General features: G+C 37.5%; 1 protein-coding gene across 1 annotated transcript in view; it reads left to right on the top strand.

Moving 5' to 3' along the window:
* rg (A kinase anchor protein rugose) overlaps positions 1–21,650 on the top strand; it is a 1,582,765-nt gene that overhangs the window by 466,702 nt on the left and 1,094,413 nt on the right. Inside the window, exon 24 of the mRNA XM_090384432.1 lies at positions 8,031–8,112. Within this exon, the coding sequence (XP_090240558.1) occupies positions 8,031–8,112 (82 nt within the window). The remainder of the gene's footprint in view (positions 1–8,030; positions 8,113–21,650) is intronic.

The following is a 21,650-nucleotide window of genomic DNA, read 5'->3' as shown; positions in this document are numbered from 1 at the left end:
TGCTGATGTAGAAAACAATCATCCAATAAGTCCAGAAAAGTCTTGCTAGTGTGTGAGTGACCAACCCACAAATTCCAGTCAATATCTGGGAAATTAAAATCCCCCATTATAACACTCTCTGATTCACTGGCCCACTCTATTTTCCTGTACAGTTTCTTATTATACTTATCAGAGTCATTAGGCCTATAGCACACTCCTACTCTCAATTTCGATCTCCCAATGCTTATGTCACACCTAACTGACTCGACACTGCACTGTCCAGCAATGTCGACTGGCTTCACTTCTTTCGATTTTGTATTTCTTAACTAATAGCATAACCCCTCCTCCCTTCATATCCTATCTATCCTTTCTGTACACATTGTACTCCCCAAATTCCAGTTCTGCATTCCTTATATCTGTGTGACACCACGTCTCTGATATCCCAACAATATCTGCCTATGATGTTTTGAGCAATACCTCAAATTCATCAAATTTATTTACCAAACTCCTAGCATTGGTGTACATGCAAGTATACATACATGCACCTTTTCTATTCTTAGCTACCCTAACACAACCCATATGTTTACTTGTACCGTAATGACTCCCAGCAGTCTCTGAAATATCCTGCATCTTGTTTTCCAGTCTGCTGCTGCTCGTTCCAATAGAAGAAGTGCAAGAATCACTTTCACCTCTGCCAGTGGCTACTGTTAATCTATTAACCCTTGTATCCCCCAAGCTAGCAGTTTTCTGACCCACCTAGCACTGCTTCGATAGCATCAGCAAATATTCTTGCACCCTTTCTATTTAAGTGTATCCCATCCCTGTAGGAGTAGTCTCTCTTGTTAACAAGTACAGACCAGGCTGAAAAAAATTCTACCCCTTGAGCCTTGCACAATCTTTCCAGGGCCGAATTGATCGACAGAGCTCTCATCATATACTCCCTCCTATCGTGTCTGGGCAGAATTGCAAAAACTTTCAAATTCAACCCTCACGACTTTTTTTCAACAGTGACCTGTACTTGTTATTTAATTCCGCTGGTCTCCTTCTCTTAATATTATTAGTGCCAACGTGTACAACTGTATCACCTTTTGTGCCAACTACTAGTTCCCGTGGGACCAGTGCATTCTGCCTTGGGGGTTGCCGCTGTGTTGCGTGATGACCAAGTGCATGCTCTGGCGTTGATGTGGGCAGCTGAGAGCTTGATGGGCCCTCAATTTAGATCCATCGAGGGCATCTACCCTGTCCTTCAAGCTCTCATATAGGCCCATAACAATGCTGAGTTGTCGCCTTATTTCCTTACATTCCTTACATCGCGCACAGACAGAGACATCCCTTATGGCAATATCATATCCCATACCTGATTGCTCCCCAAACATGAAGCAAGCAGTGCATTTTAAAAGCTGTGATTCAGAGGGCAACTGCCCCCCCCCTCAGTTCTCCCCTGAGCCACAGCACTCCCATTAGCTTGAGCCTTTTGCTTTGCTGCTCTGGTCTGAGTCATGATTTCGATTTAATTTCAATAAAATTTCTATTTCAGTACAAAATTATAACCCTAAACTTGTATCCCAACACAGTTATAACGCTATATATATTTTTTTCAGTAAAAAGTAAAGTATCGAGTATTATCTACGAGTTCCGTTTATATAACTTCCGTAAATTAATTAAGTATTAATTAATTATGTTACGTTTGTAATCTAAGTCGTTATATGTATATAGTTAAAAAGTACATTTAAATTACAATGAAGTTTAACAAGATTAATAGATTTTACTGATTAATTGACATTATTATATTGTATACTATACTATACTAAGCGTACGCTATCTAGTTCGGGATATAACGTTGTATCGTATAACAATGGTGGCAAGTTATGAACGGTAAATCTATGGACACTTAAGTATTAATTAACTTCCAAATCTCTCTGTCTCAATTCAGAATAAACTAAGGATCCTGACTAGATCTATAAGCTACTTATAGAAAATAATTTAATATAACAATTGATCAATAAAGCGACTAAGTATGGCTAAAAAACGTCTCGTTCAGCGGACCTGCAACTTGTAACACGTGGATTTGATACCTTTACCGATACTAAGTTATACCTACAAAATCTCTATCTAAGTCAAACTTTAAACTAAGTATTGTAACTAGGAATATAAAGCTACTCTAGAAAATAAGTTAATATGCCAATTTAAGCTAATAAAACAGAAAAAACTTCTCTATTCCAGTAGTAGTAAAAACTTCGCCTGCACAAGGCCACGCTCATTCTCCTGACAACTGTGTATATCCACAACTGTGGTCGACTTATGGGAGACAGCATTTACGTGCAGAGTAGGGGAGTGGCTATGGGGGCCAGTAGTTCTTTCTCCATAGCAAACCTCTATCTGCATTATTTTGAAAACAATATCAAAGAAGAAATTATATTCAACAGATACATTGATGTCCTTGTTATCAATTTTGACCTTATAGCCAAGGAAATTTATCCTGCAGACTTATCCATGGAATGCACCAACTCGGATAGCAAACTACAAGCTTTCTATCTCAACAGCGAAATCACTATCACCAATGACAATGTTTACACTCGAGATTATGATAAGACAGACATTTTAGCTTCCTAGCTATAAAACGTACCAACTGAGAGAGCAATTTGTTTTAACATATTTTTAGTTTCATTGTTTATTATCATTTTTTATTGTTATTTTCATTTTTTAGTTTTATTTCCATTTTTCATTATTATAATTTTATATGGTCCTTCCAGGTTAAAGTTAGTTTACTTTTACTAACATGTTAGTTTGGTCCTTATACACCTAATTCCCTACAGATAGATACCATAAAATAAAATTGACTAATATATAGACACCTGTCAGGTGTTGTCACCATTTGTTACATAAGATTTGCACCACCACTGCCAGATCAAGGGGTTGGCAAGCAGAATGAAGTACACATCGAGGAGAACACTGTAAACAGTATCTGGACAACAGTGTATATGATGCATCTGTAGTTCTTTCCAACATATATGATCATTTGTATTCATATTGTGACAGTATCTTTGAACACCTATCATCATCATCCATTTTTAATCCACTGTAGGATAAAGTTGTTGTTGTTGTTGTTTTGGTTTTTAGGAGCATTAGCAACTAAGGCCATATTGCTCCGTGTAGGATAAAGGCCTCTCCAGTAACTTTCCAGTTCCTTCTATTTTATGCAATGGCCATCCGTTTACTACCCACGAATTCTTGAATTTCATCTGTCCATCTCTGTTGTTGTCTTCCAGGTTTTCTTTTAGCTCATCTTGGGTACCATTCTGTTATTTCTTAGTCCATTTGTCAATCATATCTTCGAGCTATGTGTCCTGCCCAAGTCCATTTTCAGTTCTTTCAGTTTAGTTTTGATAAGAATGTGCTTTACTTGTGTTTACTGCTTAATTCGTGTGTTTCTCTTCTTATCCAACAGTCTGATTCCTAATATAATTCGTTCCATATGTATAGTTTTCAGCTTCCCTTCCATTTTTATGGTGGAGCATGAACACCTATTATAGACCACCAAAGTATGTAACTGCACTGTAATTGTAGAATTTGACACAAATAGAATCAGAACTGATGATTAAATAACTATCCATAGAAACACCTAAAACATTGTAGCCTGAATGGCTTATAGTTATCCAAATAATAATCACAAATAATATAAAAACTTCTTCATAAAGATAACCTCTCCTCTTAATTCTGCTTACTTAAATTCCATTTGGAAAGTATGACCCCTGTGATGACATTAAAATATATGACCTGTGTGATGTGTACTTTGAAGAAGAGTGTAACTGATGTAATTTGGAGGGAAATAACATAAAAAAAAATAAGAATGACGGGAAGAACTTTTAACAAACTTGAACCATCATATGGAATGAAGAGCTGACAATGGGTTGGTCACTGATGAACTTAATTTTGTATAAGTGCCAAATATTCAATGGTGAGGTCTAGCATTAAATGTTTTTTGATAATCTGATTTGCACTTGGCAGTGGCTTGTGGTCTGTAATTTTTAGTCATTATTTAGTTTGCTCTAAATTTTGGCATCTGTGTGATATTTGTGTGCATTATGCTGGACATGCATTGAGATGTCTGTGAGAGCAGATCCTCTATGGATGTCATAAGTTTGGTAAGTATGAGTATTAGAAATGTCACTGGAGCCACACCTGCCCAAGGTTGCGCCAAGATATTTTGCCAGGCAGTTCTGGCAAAAACCATCTGGGAATGCTTACATTTATACTCAGGCTCATTTTGATAAGAAGTATAGCCCCCCAACCTTCTTATATTATATGTGCCACAGAAAAACTTCCTCTTGTTCATTTTATTGATAACATTGCTGACATTATTATTGTGATTCCAGGAATGCTCTTTGGTTTTTGTGGCCTCATACAAAGTGGTCAAAGCATCATTTGACACATTCAAATGTTACTTTGACCCATATCTCCAAATAAATACACATACATGTCTATATTACTCCTGTCCCCGACAACTAGTTTTCTCCAAAATTTTAAGGCTTTCTCATTGATGTGATAAAGGCTCCTTGCATCACCTTCTGTTCAGATGAATTCCATCTTTATTAAATAGATTCCTTCTACCTATTAGTGCTGGCTATGCTTTTGTAACATCACTGGACATTGTAGTTATGTGGATCAGTAAATGGTTGCTTGTTTAAAAATATATTTTTTAGTAACTGATTAATAACCTAAATATTGTCTTATAATAATCTTATACAGCAGACTCTCTCGATTAACTGGGACACTTCAAGACTCCAGATTAAAAAAAAAAAAAAAAAAAATCAACCAGAAATCAAAAAAATTCAGGTAATAACTAGAATAGGTATAAACAGATGTTTTGCAAGTTGTAAATAAGCGACAAGCGGCATTATAAGTCATCATTGGGAGATTAGTGTGCCCATTATCTTGCAATCCCCGCTATCTTCACACCCACCTCTCAAAAAAAAAAGGGGCAGAACAAAAAAAAAAAAAAAAAAAAAAAAGAGAGAGAGAGAGACCACATGTTTAGTTTGTTTTAGTGCATCACGTCGATTGTTGTGTTCTGTTGCAGTGCAGAAGAACAAATTTTGTTTCATCATTTATGTCAGGGATGTCGGATTTTTTTTTTTTGTTGTTTTGTTTAGAAATCGCGAAAATGATGAGTAAACGCGAAAGAGTTATGCTTTCAGTTAAACAAAAACTTGAAATTATTCAAAAGTTTGAAAACGGTGCATCCATTAAAGGAACCATTATAATAAGGATGTATCAAAATGGCCAAACGTTAACAAGTATCGCGCGGAATTCAGATTGTCAATAATAATATAGTAGCAATATGTTATTAGTCATTCCTGAGTTACATAAAACTTGACAAAGTAAGAGGTTCTGGAACGTATCTCTTACGTATGTCGAGGACTTTTGTATTTTTGGATTAACTGGGATTTGTTTTTTACTATCTATCCTGGAAAATCGAGAGTCTACTGTACTATAATATTGTCTTATTTCTATATAATATATACATGTAAACCTCATATAACACGGTAGATAGATTCTTTTAAAATCTCGTGTAGTGTGAAACTGTGTTATATGGGGCTAAGAACCAGTATAAAAAGAGGGGGATTACATTCTAAAAGCTAGAAAAATGTGCCATTTTTTTTTTTTTATAACTATCGGAAACCTAATTTTTATTAAAACTAGTAATAACTGAACAAGGCTCAACATGTACTCGCTCCTTTCTTCTCTGGGCAGTGTTCGACTCTTTAAAATTAACTTGTATGTGTTAAGTATATCATTGGATCTCTTACTTTTAATATCATTAGTGCAACTGGGCACTCCGTAGCCAGGTGGGAAGGAGCAGCAGTGCGTAGCACACGCTTCTTAATTAGACCGGGGTTCGAGCCCGTCACCACCAAATACGGAGGATGCAGAAAGGTCAAGGGAATGACCACCGCATATCCCGGAGCAATATGGCCTTAGTTGCTAATGCTCCTAAAAAAACCAAATAACAGCAACTGAGCACAATGTCAATTTTCTTGCTCTTTCTGCTGTGCAGCATCACCTACATTTGTCCTGTTCAATGGGTGCTGCTCTTCGTGGACTAATGTTATTAGTGGAGTCCCACAGGGTTCAGTGTTAGGTCCACTGTTGTTTTGTATATTTATCAATGATATTGATGAAGGTATATCAGGCTTAATGTCGAAGTTTGCAGATGATACAAAGGTTGGCAGGGTTGTTAATGACAGTAATGGCAGTGTGCTACTGCAACAGGATCTAGATAATTTGGGGAGATGGGATAAGAAGTGGCAACTGTAGTTTAACCTTGACAAATGCAAAGTACTGCATATGGGTAGAAGTAACCCCAGAGAAACGTACCAACTTTGTGGTAATACACTTAAGGTGATAGAAAATGAAAAAGACCTGGGAGTAATTGTGCAGGCAGATATGAAGTTTTCTGAGCAATGCAGACAGGCTGCCAGGGCAGGTCATGGGGTTTTGTCAATGATATATAGGAATTTTGCTAGCAGGGAAAAGGAGGTGATTATCCCTCTGTATAAGGCAATGGTCAGGCCACGCCTTGAGTACTGCATACAGGTCTGGAGGCCTCATTTTAGGAAGGATGTAGATTTACTTGAGCGTGTACAGAGAAGGGCAACAAGATTGGTGACGGGAATGAAGGGATCCTCTTACCAAGAGAGGCTTAAGTTCTGCAAATTGCAGTGGCTGGAGACTAGGCACCTGCGCGGTGATCTGATTGAGGTATATAAGGCCTTGAATGGGTTGAGCACGCTGAATTCTGATGGGATCTTTCCACTTGTTCGGATTACGAACCTAAGGGGGCATAAATTCAAATTAAGAAAAGACAGATGTAGAATAGATGTGCAGAAATTTGCCTTTAGCCAGTGGGTGGGTAATTGCTGGATCAAACTTCCATCTGTCATTGTGGAAGTTGATAGGTTGAATAAATTTAAGGAGGAACTGGAGAGGCATTTGGAGGGAATGGTGTGATTTTTTTTTTTTTTTTTTTGGCTGATGCTGCATAAGCTCATACATTTGCTTTCTTGCATCAGATGCCACTACTACTACTAATTGGATAGTTCCCAATTTTCCCTTGTGCCTTATTTACCTTTAGCATCAGAGCAACTTCTAATAACTTTCTATAAATTATATATTTCCTTTAATTTACCATAAAATGGAATTTTTTCTGTTCAGTTTGATGAATTCTGTAATAAATTTTTTAACATTTTCACACTGGTGCACTCAGCTATGATGAGACAAGGCATGACCTGTGCACAAGTTGTAAATTGTTTTTGTTACAATTCAGGCTATCACATTGATGGATGGGGAAACAATTAATGATTCTAAATTTAGTATTAGTAGAATGATGCAAGAAAGCATGCATACTCTTTAAAGAGTATGCAAAAAAAAAATATATATATTAGTTTAGAATGATGGCCTTTATGGTCTGAAGAAGTCCATATGAAATAAGTTGTTTGTCTGAAATATCTCCTACTACATCACAAAATAATATATTCCCCTCCCCCAATACTAATGTCCTTGAGCTTTTTCATCCCCTTTAGGGTAGGCTACAGTTCACATCCAACCTTCACATTTGGTTCGACAGTATTATCAGAATTGATTTTTTCCAGGTGTAAAATTGCTAGGCTACCATGCAGTGGGTTTACCCACCAACCTTTCTCTGCTTTATCCATGGGACTGCTAAGAAACCAGAGCTGCTGGCCACAGGAAAAGTTAACATTGAAACTTCATGTTTTTAAAATATAAAAATCGAAACCAGATTTGGTGAGTTCTTAAGACTTATCAATCAAGTAATTTCATCCATCTTAAATATTCAGCTGCTAAAACAAACTTAATTTCTTATCCAGCACATTGCTTGCTACTATGTGCATATCTTTATATAGTTATGTATAGATTTGCTTCTCTGTTTTTTATAATAGCAGTTTGAAATTCCCCCCCTTTATATGTATTTTTATATGCTTGGTCTTCTTCATATGGCTTTCTTTAATTTTATGATATTTTTGTTTTAGATTCTTACAGAACATGTTTCAAGTCAGATTATTTATACAAAACATCCAGAACCTGAATCTCATTTCAGGTTAGAAAACCCAAGTAAGTTGATTTTTTCAGAAAGATTTGTAGAAGTGTAAAAAAAAATATTTTTAAATTTCTGAACTATTTTTAAGTAAGCTACATAGCTTACTTAGAGAGAGAGAGAGAGAGAGAGAGAGAGAGAGAGAGAGATTGAGAGATCGAGATCTTGCAATATTGGTATAATTTTATTTTTCAGCTGAACTAAATGGATAATTGAACAAAACTTTTTTTAAAATAAAAACCTGTTCATATTAAATGTGACTTAGTTGTGACTTAACTGATGGTTTAAGGAGGAGGAGGAGTAGACAAAAAATATAACATAGATATCAAATAAGTGAATGCTTGACAGATTTAAACAAACTGAAAAATATAACCATACCTGTGCTCTCTCAAAACTCATGTTAGCCAGACAGAGTTAAAAGTATTTATTTTTGTACCAAACCACTAAAACTATAAGCATCGATGTATCATGTGGTGGGTTTGCTTGTTGTTCTTGATTGAAAAAACCTCAAGTTTCTTGGATAGGAACCGTGCGCCCTTGCTCAAGAGAAAATGACTTGGCCATGGTGGGAAACCAAACCCATAAAATTCCTCCTGGCTTCTTTAGATATGAATCCAGGCTTTTTTCACATGGATGGAGGGACAGTGATATTAATAACTATTCTACTCACAAGGGTAAATAGAAATGAGAACTGATATCAGGAACATGCAGTAGATTTAAAAAAAAAAAAAAAAAAAATTCTGCAGTCAAATCAGTGGTTACAAAACTTATGAGAAACTGACAACAAATTAAATATTAACAAAACAAAACAGTTAATAAGTACTTCATCTTATTATATTTAATGTTTTATGCTTAAAATTATTTATAATAATAATTATTATTATTATTATTACTCTTTCCTTAATGAAAGGCGCCTCCGTAGCCAGGTGGGAAGGAGCAGCAGTGCGTAGCACACGCTTCTTGATTAGACCGGGATTCGAGCCCGTCACCACCAAATGCGAAGGACGCGGAAAGGTCAGGGAATGACCACCGCATATCCCGGAGCAATATGGCCTTAGTTGCTAATGCTCCTAAAAACCAAATAACAACAACAACAACGTTGCTAATGCTCCTGAAAACCAAATAACAAACAAACTAACAATCCTTAACGAAATTTTTCGACTCCATGATGAGTACTGGTATCAAGTGTAAGGTGTTTGGTTGTAGTAGTAGTGGCATGTGATGCAAGAAAGCAAGTGTATGAGCTTATGCAACATCAGCCAAAAAAAAAAATTACAAAAGAATTCCCTCTAAATGTTTGTCCAGTTCCTCCTTAAATTTATTTAACTTATCAACTTTCACAACGACAGATGGAAGTTTGTTCCAGCAGTTAACCACCTGCTGGCTAAAGGCAAATTTCAACACATCTATTCTACATCTGTTTTTCCTCAATTTGAATTTATGCCCCCTTAGGTTCGTAATCTGAACAAGTGGAAGAATCCCATCAGAATTCAGCGTGCTCAACCCACTCAAAGCCGTACACACCTCAATCAGATTACCTCGCAGGTGCCTAGTCTCCAGCCGCTTCAGTTTGCAGAACTTAAGCCTCTCTTGGTAAGAGGATCCCTTCATTCCCTTCACCAATCTTGTTACCCTTCTCTGTACATACTCAAGCAAATCTACATCCTTCCTAAAATGAGGCCTCCAGACCTGTATGCAGTACTCAAGGCATGGCCTGATCATTGCCTTATACAGAGGGGCAATCACCTCCTTTTTCCTGCTAGCAAAATTCCTGTATATCATTGACAAAACTCCATGACCTGTACTGGCAGCCTGTCTGCATTGCTCAGAAAACTTCATATCTGACGGCACAATTACTACCAGGTCTTTTTCATTTTCTACCACCTTACAACTGTGTGGTACTACACCTTAAGTGTAGTACCACACAGTTGATACATTTCTCTGGGGTTACTTCTACCCATATGCAGTACTTTGCATTTGTCAATGTTAAACTTCAGTTGCCACTTCTCAGCCCATCTGCTCAAATTTTTTAGATCCTGTTGCAGTAGCACACTGCCATTACTGTCATTAACAACCCTGCTAACCTTTGTATCATCTGCAAACTTCGACACTAAGCCCGATATACCTTCATCAGTATCATTGATAAATATACAAAACAACTGGACCCAACACTGAACCCTGTGGGACTTCACAAATAACATTAATCCACGAAGAGCAGCACCCATTGATTACCACCCTCTGTCTTCTCCCACTCAACAATCCTTTTATCCATTGTAGCAACTTACCCTTAATATGTGATATGAAAATAATATATGATATGGAAATTATTTTTTGCATCCAGTTTCTTTGTAACCACATCATAATATCCAATCAAATTTGTCAGACAAGACTTTCCCTTAACAAACCCATGCTGTCTGAATTATTGCTGCAGTCTTGTCTAGATGCTCCTGCAATGCATCTTTAACCAGTGACTCCATTATTTTACTCGGAACAGAAGTAAAACTAACTGGTCCGTAATTACTTGTTTCATCCTTCGATCCCCCTTTTTGAATTGTGGATACATTTGCACATCTCGAGTCCGTGGGGACCTCTCCTGAGTCCAAAGATGCTCTCATAATTATGGCTAAGGGTTTGCTTACTTCCTTTGCCACCTCCTTTAATATAACTGGATAGATCCCATCCACCCCAGGTGTTTTTCTTATGTTTAACTTCAACAATTTCTCCTCCACTTTGTTCTCAGTTATTACAAAATCATTAAGCACCCTGTTAAAATTTGATAACCTTGTGGCATTTTCAAACTTTAATTCCGCATGTGTGAATGTAGATGCAAAATACTCATTCAGTTTGTTTGCTATCTGAGCAGGATCATCAATAGTCGAAACATCGATATCAAGTGGACCAATCAGATTCATCCCCTTCCTTTTAGAGTTTATATAAGTAAAGAAATCCTTGCTGTTTTTCTTAGCATCCTTTGCCAAAGATTTCTCGTAATCTGCCTTCGCCTGCCTAACCTCCTTTGTGACTTGATTACAGACTAGCTTATATCTGCCATAGGCTTCTGTCGCCTGATAATTTATATGCATCCCGTGCATTTTCTTCTCTGCCATGAGTCTTATGGCAGAGACATTTGAAAACCATTTAGGCTTAAACTTTGAACAATATTTCTTAATAGGTATGGAACTTTTAGTAGCTTCCACAATTAATTCCTTGAATGCTTCCCACTTAGAATTTGCTGTTGGTAAAATCATCAGTTGGTCCCACTGCACAGAATTTGAAAACTGTCTGTGTCAGTAATACTATTATTATTACTACTGTTGGTCAACTAATTTTTTGATTATCTTACAGGTGTTTAGAATTGGCATTTTGGAATTCCATGTAAGTGTCCTCTGGGAGGCCTATTGCTATTATTTTCTTATTCAGGCTCTTTGGCACCATGCTGATTGTTGACATGGTGATCAGGATGGTCATTACTTGTTCCATATGGCACATTTCTTTGACTTCCTGATCTGTGTTTTTTTTTTTTCCCCCCCTCTGTTATTATAGTACGGTTCCAGTGTAGTTTGTGAGTAGGGGGGTCTCTAGTATGGTGGCCTGGGGTTCGTTTTTGTAATTTGGTACATTTTTTTTTTGATCAGTTGGTATTTTTGTCCTAGCTTCTGATGTATTATTGTGGCTACCTGGTTGTCTTAGCGTATTCTGTCTGGGTGAGCAGACAGAATAGTATGGAGGCCATACTATAGCATACTCTACTATTCTGAAGATAAGAGAAAATACGAGTTGATCAACGAAAATGTACCATATTACAAGTACAAAACCCAAGGCATAATAGACACCAGACGCCATACTATGGTTCCATACTATAGTGTTGCATCTATGATATGGCCTGGTGTCTATTATGTTTTGGGTTTTGTACTTGTAATATGGTACATTTTCTTTGATCAACTCGTATTTTTGCACTAGCTTATGATGTATTATCTGGGATACCCGGTTGTGTCTGTGAGTGTATTCTGTCTGTGCGATTACTTGGCATCTCGTGTTGATATGCTAGCTTGTTCTAGGGCCAGGTGGCATTGTTGACATGTGTCATCCGTCACTCCAGGATCCTTGGTGATGTATTTCATATAGTTCCTGGTATTGATTACCTGGTCTTGGGTAGGGAGCACGAATCCTTCAGTCTTGTTAATATGGTACATTACCATTATTTGATTACCTGGTCTTGGGTGGTGTGCATGAATCCTTTGGTCTTAGGGAAGATAATCCTCCCGTTCTTGAGCCAAACATTGGAAGCCATCTTATCTGTGTAGTCTTGATGGAGGTCACTGTGTCTGCCATGGAGTGCCTTTTTCTTCTTCATCTCTCTTTCTGTCTTTATTTGTTCTATCTGTGTAAGTGACATCTCCTTGTTGAGGTTGAACAGGGTGTACCATTTGTCAGTCTTCCTTAATTCTTGGGAGATTGATGCTGTTTTTTCTTCGAAGTAATTCCTCAGATTTTTAATTGATATCTGTTATTATTATTAGTACTAGCAAATGATGCAAGAATTCCTAACAAGATCCTCAAGGGATCTTGCCAATGTATAATATTGACAGCCTGTCTTTATTTTTCAGAGAGCTTCATGTTAGAATTACCACTAGATTTCTTTCATTCTCTATCACCTTCAGTTTAGTACTATCTTACTGAATGTTATTCTGGGATGACTGATTTTCTGATTATCTTACATATACAGTACCTTGCATTTATTAATGTTAAACATCAATTGCCACTTCTCAGCCCATCTGCCAAATTTTTCTAGGACTTGCTGAAATAGTATGGTCTTTATTCCTGCACTGAACATCTTGACAGAATTTATGTCATCTGCTAACTTAGACAATATGCTTGATATGCATTCATCATTATTGTTAATAAATATTTTAAACAGTAAGGGGCCAGCAGTGAATCCTGAGGGATTCCACTAATAACATTAATCCAAGAACAGTGCCCATTTATAGCCAACCTGTCACTTTATCCATGGCAGCAACTTCCTTCTAATTCAACACTACTCCAATTTGTACAGCAGTTTTCTTGTGGTACAGTGTCAAAACCTTTACTGAAAGCTAAATATATGATGTCAAAATTATTATTTGCATCCAGTTCCTCTTTTTTACTGCATCATAATAGATAACTAGATTATTTAGACAGGATCCACCACAACAAACTCGTGCTCTAATTTATGTATAATTCCATTCCTGTTAAGATGATCCTGCAATACAGGCACTCCCTTGCTTACGTAATATGGAAATTCGACTTTACATAAGTTTTTGCCAGCCAGCGGAAACTTTAAAAAAATCATGGAAACGTATTTTGCATCCTGTAGGAATAAATGGAGGTATCGTGAAAATATCGTAATGTGAACCAAATAAAACATTGGTTTTTTTGGTCATTTGTTTCAAGACCTCAGAAGTTGAAATTTTTGCTATATAACTAAGCTATTTATCTCTCTAAAAGGCCCATTTTTATAATGGAAATTGCACTACACTTACATATGTTCCGTTATTAGAATCAATTTTGAATGCCTTTTTGATATTTTTCTAAAACACATTTCTGGAGGTCACTACCATAAAACAGTAAAAACAATCTGCATCTAATTATAACCGGGTAGTAAACTCAATCTTGTTGCATTTGCTATAATACCGATAATTGGAATTCTGTGGGTTTTTATGTTATGGTATTATGGTGAAATAGGTTTTCCCTTCGCTGAAATCTTCAATCATATAAAAAACTCAAATTTTCAGAATCTTCTCTTCATTCCTATTTACTTATTACAATGGTGAAGGGAAAGGGACCAACGGAAAGTGCAAGTGCTGGCAGTGCTAGGAAACGAAACAAAATTGATTTAGAAGTATGAAGCAGGACAAAATTTGTCACCTATTGCATGGAATTAGGTCTTGGTGCTTCAACAGTGAATACTATCTTAAGGAACAGTGTGCGTATAAAAGAACGCATGAAAGGATCAACAGTGATCACAAAACAGTGTTCAGGTGCATTATCAAAGATGGAAAAGCTATTAATAATATGGATGGAAATTTTGGTTTAGAAGCAAGTGCCCCTGAGTCTAATGGCCATTCAAGCAAAAGCAAGAAGTATTTATGAAGATATTAAAGATAAGTATAGAGAACCCCGAGTCAGGTTCGTGCAAGCAATGGGTGGTTTAATTGGTTCAAGCATCGTGCTTTTCCACAATGTTAAAGTATGCAGTGAAGTCACCAGTACCGATTCTGCAGCTGCAGAGAAATTTTGTGGTGTTGGAAAAAATCCCTTCTAAATCCCCACAGCCCTTAACTTCTGCAGTGGCATGCTTATCAGCTGAAGAGTTAATTCTGGCAATTGTGCTTGAAAGGTAAAACTTGCTGACATTATGCCTGTCTCCTCTCTCTTTTTTGTAATTTTATAATTTTGAAATTTTTGTAATTTTGTACACTTTTGTAATTTTTTCTGCTCATGAGATAAAAAAATTGAATAAATAATTCTGTTTACATGATCATCGAACATTTCTTTTTTGATTCAATCAAATTCATCAGCACACATAGTAGAGAGTGCTGCATAAGCATTTAGGGAAATTCCAACTTCTGTAAAATTCGATTTACATAGAGTTCTGCGGAATGCAACCTTACAGGGGAGTGGCTGTACTTCTTTATCTGTTGACTTCATTATTTTTCCTGAAACAGAAGTCATGTTCAGAGGTCTAATTGCCATATCACTTTGTGAAATATGAGACATATTTGCACACCTCCAATCTGTAGGAACTGCTAAATTCAAGGATTCTCTCATACTTATGGCTACTGGTTTATTTCAACTTTTGCTGCATCTTTTAAGGTAACTGGATTGATCCCATTAACCTCAGATGCCTTATTTACTTTATCTTCAGGAGTTTCTCTTAGACTTTCTTCTCAGTTTTAATAAAATATTTTGTTCCCTGTTATAACTTTATACAGTTATGATGTTCCCATTCCTAAAAGTGTCTTCATACAAAATGGAAGTGCAGAATATTTATTTAGAGTGTTAGCATCCTGAACAGGATCATTAATAGTTATATTATTTATAACCAGAGGGCCAATCTTTTTCATCCCTTTTCTCCTTCTATCAACATAAACAAAGAATTATTGGCCACTTTTCTTTGCATTCTTAGCCTTGGACTTCTCATAATCTGCCCTAGGTTGTTTCCACCCCACCCAGTGACATGACTGCAAACTAGTTTGTACCTGCTGTAGGATTCCATGTCTCCTGCTAATTTTTAATAATCTCACACATCCTTCACTGTCACCAATCTCATCATTTCATTTGACATCCATTTAAGTCTAAATCTTGAATACATCTCTTTGTTGGTATAAACAGCTTAGTATGATTAATTCTAATGATTATTTGCCTAAATACTTCCCATTTAGAATTTGCAATTAGTATTGTCATCATTTGTCCTAATCAGGGAATTTAAAAATTGTCTTAGATAGTAGCCACTTTGATAAAAGGAAAATCCCTTCTTACCCTTGACAGTAATTATATCTTTAAGTATATCTCACATGACACAAGTAATTATAGACCTGTTAGTTTAACTTCTGTTCCAGGTAAATTAATGGAGGCACTGGTTAAAGAAGCACTGCAGGATCATCTAGACAAGAATTCAGTTATAGCTCAGACGCAGCATGGTTTTGTTAAGGGCAGGTCTTGCCTGACCAATTTGATTGGATACTATGATGTAGTCACAAAAGAACTGGATGCAGGGAATAACTTTGATATTATATATTTGGATCTTAGAAAGGCTTTTGATACTGTTGCACATGGAAGACTGCTGCACAAATTGGAGCAGTGTGGCATTGGAGGCAAATTGCTGCTATGGATAAGGGGATGGTTGAGTGGCAGAAGACAGAGAGTGGTAATCAATGGACACTGCTCAACGTGGACTAATGTTATTAGTGGAGTTCCTCAAGGTTCAGTGTTGGGTCCGTTGTTGTTTTCGGTGTTCATGAATGATATTGATGATGGGATATCAAGTTTAATGTCCAAGTTTGCAGATGATACAAAGGTTGGCAGGGTCGTTAAGGACAATACTGACGCTATGCTGCTGCAACAGGATCTGGACAGGTTGAACAGATGGGCTGAGAGGTGGCAAATGAGGTTTAACATCGACAAATGTAAAGTGCTGCATATGGGAAACAGTAACCCCAGAGCAACGTATCAACTCTGCGGTACTACACTGACAGTGGTGGAGAATGAAAAGGACCTGGGGGTAATTGTGCAGGCAGATATGAAGTTCTCTGAGCAGTGCAGACGAGCTGCAAGAGTAGCTCATGGTGTCTTGTCAATGATATACAGGAATTTTTCTAGCAGGGATAAGGAGGTGATTATTCCATTGTATAAGGCAATGGTAAGGCCACATCTTGAGTACTGTATACAGGTCTGGAGGCCTCATTTCAAGAAGGATGTAGAGCTGCTGGAACGGGTACAGAGAAGGGCAACAAGATTAGTAAATGGAACAAAGGGTTGCTCTTACGAAGAAAGGCTTAAGTTTTGCAAATTACAGAGTCTGGAGACTAGGCACCGGCGAGGTGATCTGATAGAGGTGTATAAGGCTTTGAATGGTTTGAGCATGCTCAATGCCAATGGGATTCTTCATCTTTCTCAGAATAATCACCTCAGAGGGCATAAATTCAAATTGAGGAAGGACGGATGTCGGATAGATGTGCGGAAATTTGCCTTTGGCCAGCGGGTGGTTGGTTGGTGGAACCGACTTCCATCACTGGTTGTTGAAGTTGATAGCCTAAACAAATTTAAAGCTCAACTGGACAGGTATTTCGAACGAACGGAGGGGTGAAATGGGAGTGGGTTTTTTTTTTTTTTTTTTTTTTTTGTTTTTTTTGGCTGATGCTGAATAAGCTTGCTTTCTTGCATCATATGCCTCTGCTAATGCTAATGCTAATGAATATATCATGATCTATGTACCTAGTAGTTCCTTGTAGATATTCTTAATGCAGGATGAGTGACCGCAGATAATCAAATCAAGAACATTTCTTTTTCTTGTTGTCTCTTTAACTTGTTGGTAACCGGAACAGAAGTTACACTGACTGGTCTGTAAAAAACAGTCATCTAATAAATCCAGAAAATTTCTGCTACTGTGTTAGTGACAAACTCACAAGATCCAGTCAATATCTGGAAAGTTCAAGTCCCCACATTAAAAGACATTCTGATCTACTGGCTCCACTTTGACTGTCTGTGTAGTTGTTCATTATGCTAAACACACTTATTTGACTTTTAGCATAATTCTACTCTCATTTTACTTTTCTAAATGCTTATGTCATACCCACCTGACACAATATTGCACTGGCCACCCACATTATCTGGGTGCACTCTTTAGTTTCTATGAAATTCTTAACCAAGAGCATTAGTAGTAGTAGTAGTAGTGGCGGCATGTGATGCAAGAAAGCATGTATATGAGCTTATGCAGAATCAGCCAAAAAAAAAAAAAATCGCACCATTCCCTCCAAATGCCTGTCCAGTTCCTCCTTAAATTTATTCAACTTATCAACTTCCACAATGACAGATGGAAGTTTGTTCCAACAATTATTATTATTATTATTATTATTATTAGCTGTATGGTGCAAGGAAGCCTGTGGCTTATGCTGCACCAGCCAAAAAAAAAAAAAAAAAAAAAAAAATCTGAATTACCCCGAGAGAGAAGGGAATCACCAAGAAAGGGAAGAATGATGATATCCAGCTCAGGACCCTAGGTGTGCCAAGCCCATACTCACCAGATGTGAGCCCCTGGGGTTATTAACCACCTGCTGGCTAAAGGCAAATTTCCGCACATCTATAATACATCTGTCTTTTCTTAATTTGAATTTATGACCCCTTAGGTTCGTAATCTGAACAAGTAGAAGGATCCCATCAGAATTCAGCGTGCTCAACCCATTCAAGGCCTTATATACCTCAATCAGATCACCGCGCAGGTGTCTAGTCTCCAGCCACTGCAATTTGCAGAACTTAAGCCTCTCTTGGTAAGAGGATCCTTCATTCCCCTCACGAATCTTGTTGCCCTTCTCTGTACATGCTCAAGTAAATCTACATCATTCCTAAAATAAGGCCTCCAGACCTGTACGCAGTACTCAAGGCATGGCCTGACCATTGCCTTATACAGAGGGATAATCACCTCCTTTTCCCTGCTAGCAAAATTCCTATATATCATTGACAAAACCCCATGACCTGCCTGGCAGCCTGTCTGCATTGCTCAGAAAACTTCATATCTGCCTGCACAATTACTCCCAGGTCTTTTTCATTTTCTACCACCTTAAGTGTAGTACCACACAGTTGGTACGTTTCTCTGGGGCTACTTCTACCCATATGCAGTACTTTGCATTTGTGAAGGTTAAACTTCAGTTGCCACTTCTTAGCCCATCTGCCCAAATTATCTAGATCCTGTTGCAGTAGCACACTGCCATTACTATCATTAACAACCCTGCCAACCTTTGTATCATCTGCAAACTTCGACACTAAGCCCGATATACCTTCATCAGTATCATTGATAAATATACAAAACAACTGGACCCAACACCGAACCCTGTGGGACTTCACAAATAACATTAATCCACGAAGAGCAGCACCCATTGATTACCACCCTCTGTCTTCTCCCACTTAACCATCCTTTTATCCATTGTAGCAACTTACCCTTAATACCATTCTGCTCCAATTTGTACAATAGTCTTTCACGTGCAACAGTGTCAAAAGCTTTCCTGAAATCCAAATAGATGATATCAGAATTATTTTTTGTATCCAGTTTCTTTGTAACCACATCATAATATCCTATCAAATTTGTTAGACAAGACTTTCCCTTAACAAACTCATGCTGTGTCTGAATTATTGCTGCAGTCTTGTCTAGATGATCCTGCAATGCATCTTTAACCAGTGACTCCATTATTTTACCCGGAACAGAAGTTACACTAACTGGTCTGTAATTACTCGTTTCACCCTTCGAACCCCCTTTGTGAATTGGGGATAAATTTGCACATCTCCAGTCCGTGGGAACCTCCCCCGAGTCCAAGGATGCTCTCATAATTATGGCTAAGGGTTTGCTTAGTTGCTTTGCCGCCTCCTTTAATATAACTGGATAGATCCCATCCACCCGAGGTGCTTTTCTTACGTTTAACTTCAACAATTTCTGCTCCACTTTGCTCTCAGTTATTACAAAATCATTAAGTATCCTGCTACAATTTGATAACCTTCTGCCATTTCCAAACCTTAATAACTCCTCGTGTGTGAATGTAGATGCAAAATACTCATTCAGTTTGTTTGCTATCTGGGCAGGATCATCAATAGTCGATCCATCAATATCAAGTGGACTAATCAGATTCATCCCCTTCCTTTTAGAGTTTATATAAGTAAAAAAATCCTTGCTGTTTTTCTTAGCATCTTTTGCGAAGGATTTCTCGTAATCTGCAGTCGCCTGCCTAACCTCCTTTGTGACCTGATTACAGACTAGCTTATATCTGCAATAGGCTTCTGAGTCGCTTGATAATTTATATGCATCCCATGCATTTTTCTTCTCTGTTACGAGTCTCATTAGTTCATTTGATAACGATTTAGGCCTAAACCTTGAACAGTATTTCTTAATAGGTATGAAACTTTTAATAGCTTCCACGATTAATTCCTTGAATGCTTCCCACTTAGAATTTACTGTTGGTAACATTGTCAGTTTATCCCACTGTTTATCCCACCAAGAGCATTATCTGCATCCATCCCTGTCTCCTATCCTTCTTGTGCTTATTTTACTCACTGTATTCAAATTCCAGCAATTATTGCTCATGTATGAGTGGCACCATATTTCTAATATCCCTACTAAGTCCACATTCATTGACTTCACCAGCATTTTATAATATAGTCTAGTATATTGTACTGTGTTGCGCTTCTGAAATTTTAAGCTATCTTTAGAATCATCCAAAATAAATTACATTGAAAATTTGGTGACTGTTTATAAAATTTGTAGAAGTATCATACCCATACAAGGAATACTTGTATATTAGCAGTAGCATTACAGAGGCATAAAAAGAAGGTAAACTGCAGCCATTATCAATCCACTGAAGGATGAAATCCCCCTCAACAATTCATGCTGAAGGCAATGGACCATAATCTTCCATGCTGGCCCAGTGCGGGTTGGCAGATCGATCTTATTTAGCAATCAGGGGCTTGAACCCCGGTCTGCTCAAAGAGCGTGTGCTACTGCACTCCTGCTACTGACCACTCGGTTACAGAGGCAAGGCATATGATGGAAGAAAGCAAGCTTATATAGCATCAGCCAAAAAAAAATAAATAAAATAAAATAAATAAACCTTCCCATTTCCCCCATCTATTAACTCCAAATGTTTGTATAGTCGTGCCTTGAATTTATTTAGACTGTCAACTTCTACAACTACAGATGGAAATTTGTTCCAGCAATCAACCACCTACTGGCTAAAGGCAAATTTCCTATTTGAATGTTTGAATTCAAACATTCATTAATTCCAGTTTGAATGTCCCCTCGGGTAACTAACCAGTGCAAGAGGAAGAATCCCATCAGCATTGAGCTTGCTCAAACCACTCAAGGCCTTGTACACCTCATTCAGATCACTTCACAAGTGCCTAGTCACCAGACACTGAAATATGCATAACTGAAGCCTTTCTACGTAAGAGCAACCCTTTGTTTTCCATTCACTAATTTAGTTGTCCTTCTCTGTACTCACCTGGATTTGGCGCATTATAGCCTTAGTTGCTAATGTGCCAATAAAACCCAAATCAAATCAAAATTCTCTGTATTCATTCCAGCAGCGCTACATCCTTTCTAAAATGAGGCCTCCAGACCTATATACAGTACTCAAGGTGTGGCCTGGCCATTGCTTTATACAAGGTGATAATTACCTCTTTATCCCTGCTAGAAAAATTCCTGTATATCATTGACAAGACACAATTAACTATTCTTGCAGACTCTCTGCACTGCTCAGAAAACTTCATATCGGACTGCACAGTTACCCCAGGTCTTTTTCATTCTCTACCACCCTAAGTGTAGTACCACACAATTGATACGTATTACTGCTACCAATACATGCAGTACTTTTCATTTGTCAATGTTAAATTTTAGTTGCCACCTTTCAGCCCATCTGTTCAACTTTTCTAGATCCTGTTGCTGTAGTGTACTGTCATTAGGGTCACAACACTGCCAACCTTTTCCAAACTTGGACATTTAGCCTGATATAACTTTATTTTTATTATTATTATTATAATTAGCCACATGGTGCAAAGATGCCTTAAGTCTTTTGCTGCACCATCCAAAAAAAAAAAAAAAAAAAAATTCTGAGTTACCCTGTGTGTGTGTGTGTGTGTGTGTGTGTGTGTGTGTGTGTGTGTGAGAGAGAGAGAGAGAGAGAGAGAGAGAGAGAGAGAAGTAGAAGAGAATCGCCAAGAAAGAGAAAAATGATGATTTCCAGCTAAGAACCTTGGGTGTGCGAAGCCCATACTCACCGGCGAATATGGACCCCTGCAGGACATCACTAATAACATT

Source organism: Mastigoproctus giganteus, chromosome 11 (genome assembly GCF_048544385.1).
Source record: "Mastigoproctus giganteus isolate SK-2022 chromosome 11, ASM4854438v1, whole genome shotgun sequence".
NCBI classification, from domain to species: Eukaryota; Metazoa; Arthropoda; class Arachnida; order Uropygi; family Thelyphonidae; genus Mastigoproctus; species Mastigoproctus giganteus.
The sequence above is the reverse complement of the archived record's forward strand: the minus strand, read 5'-3'. Positions and strand labels throughout refer to the sequence as shown.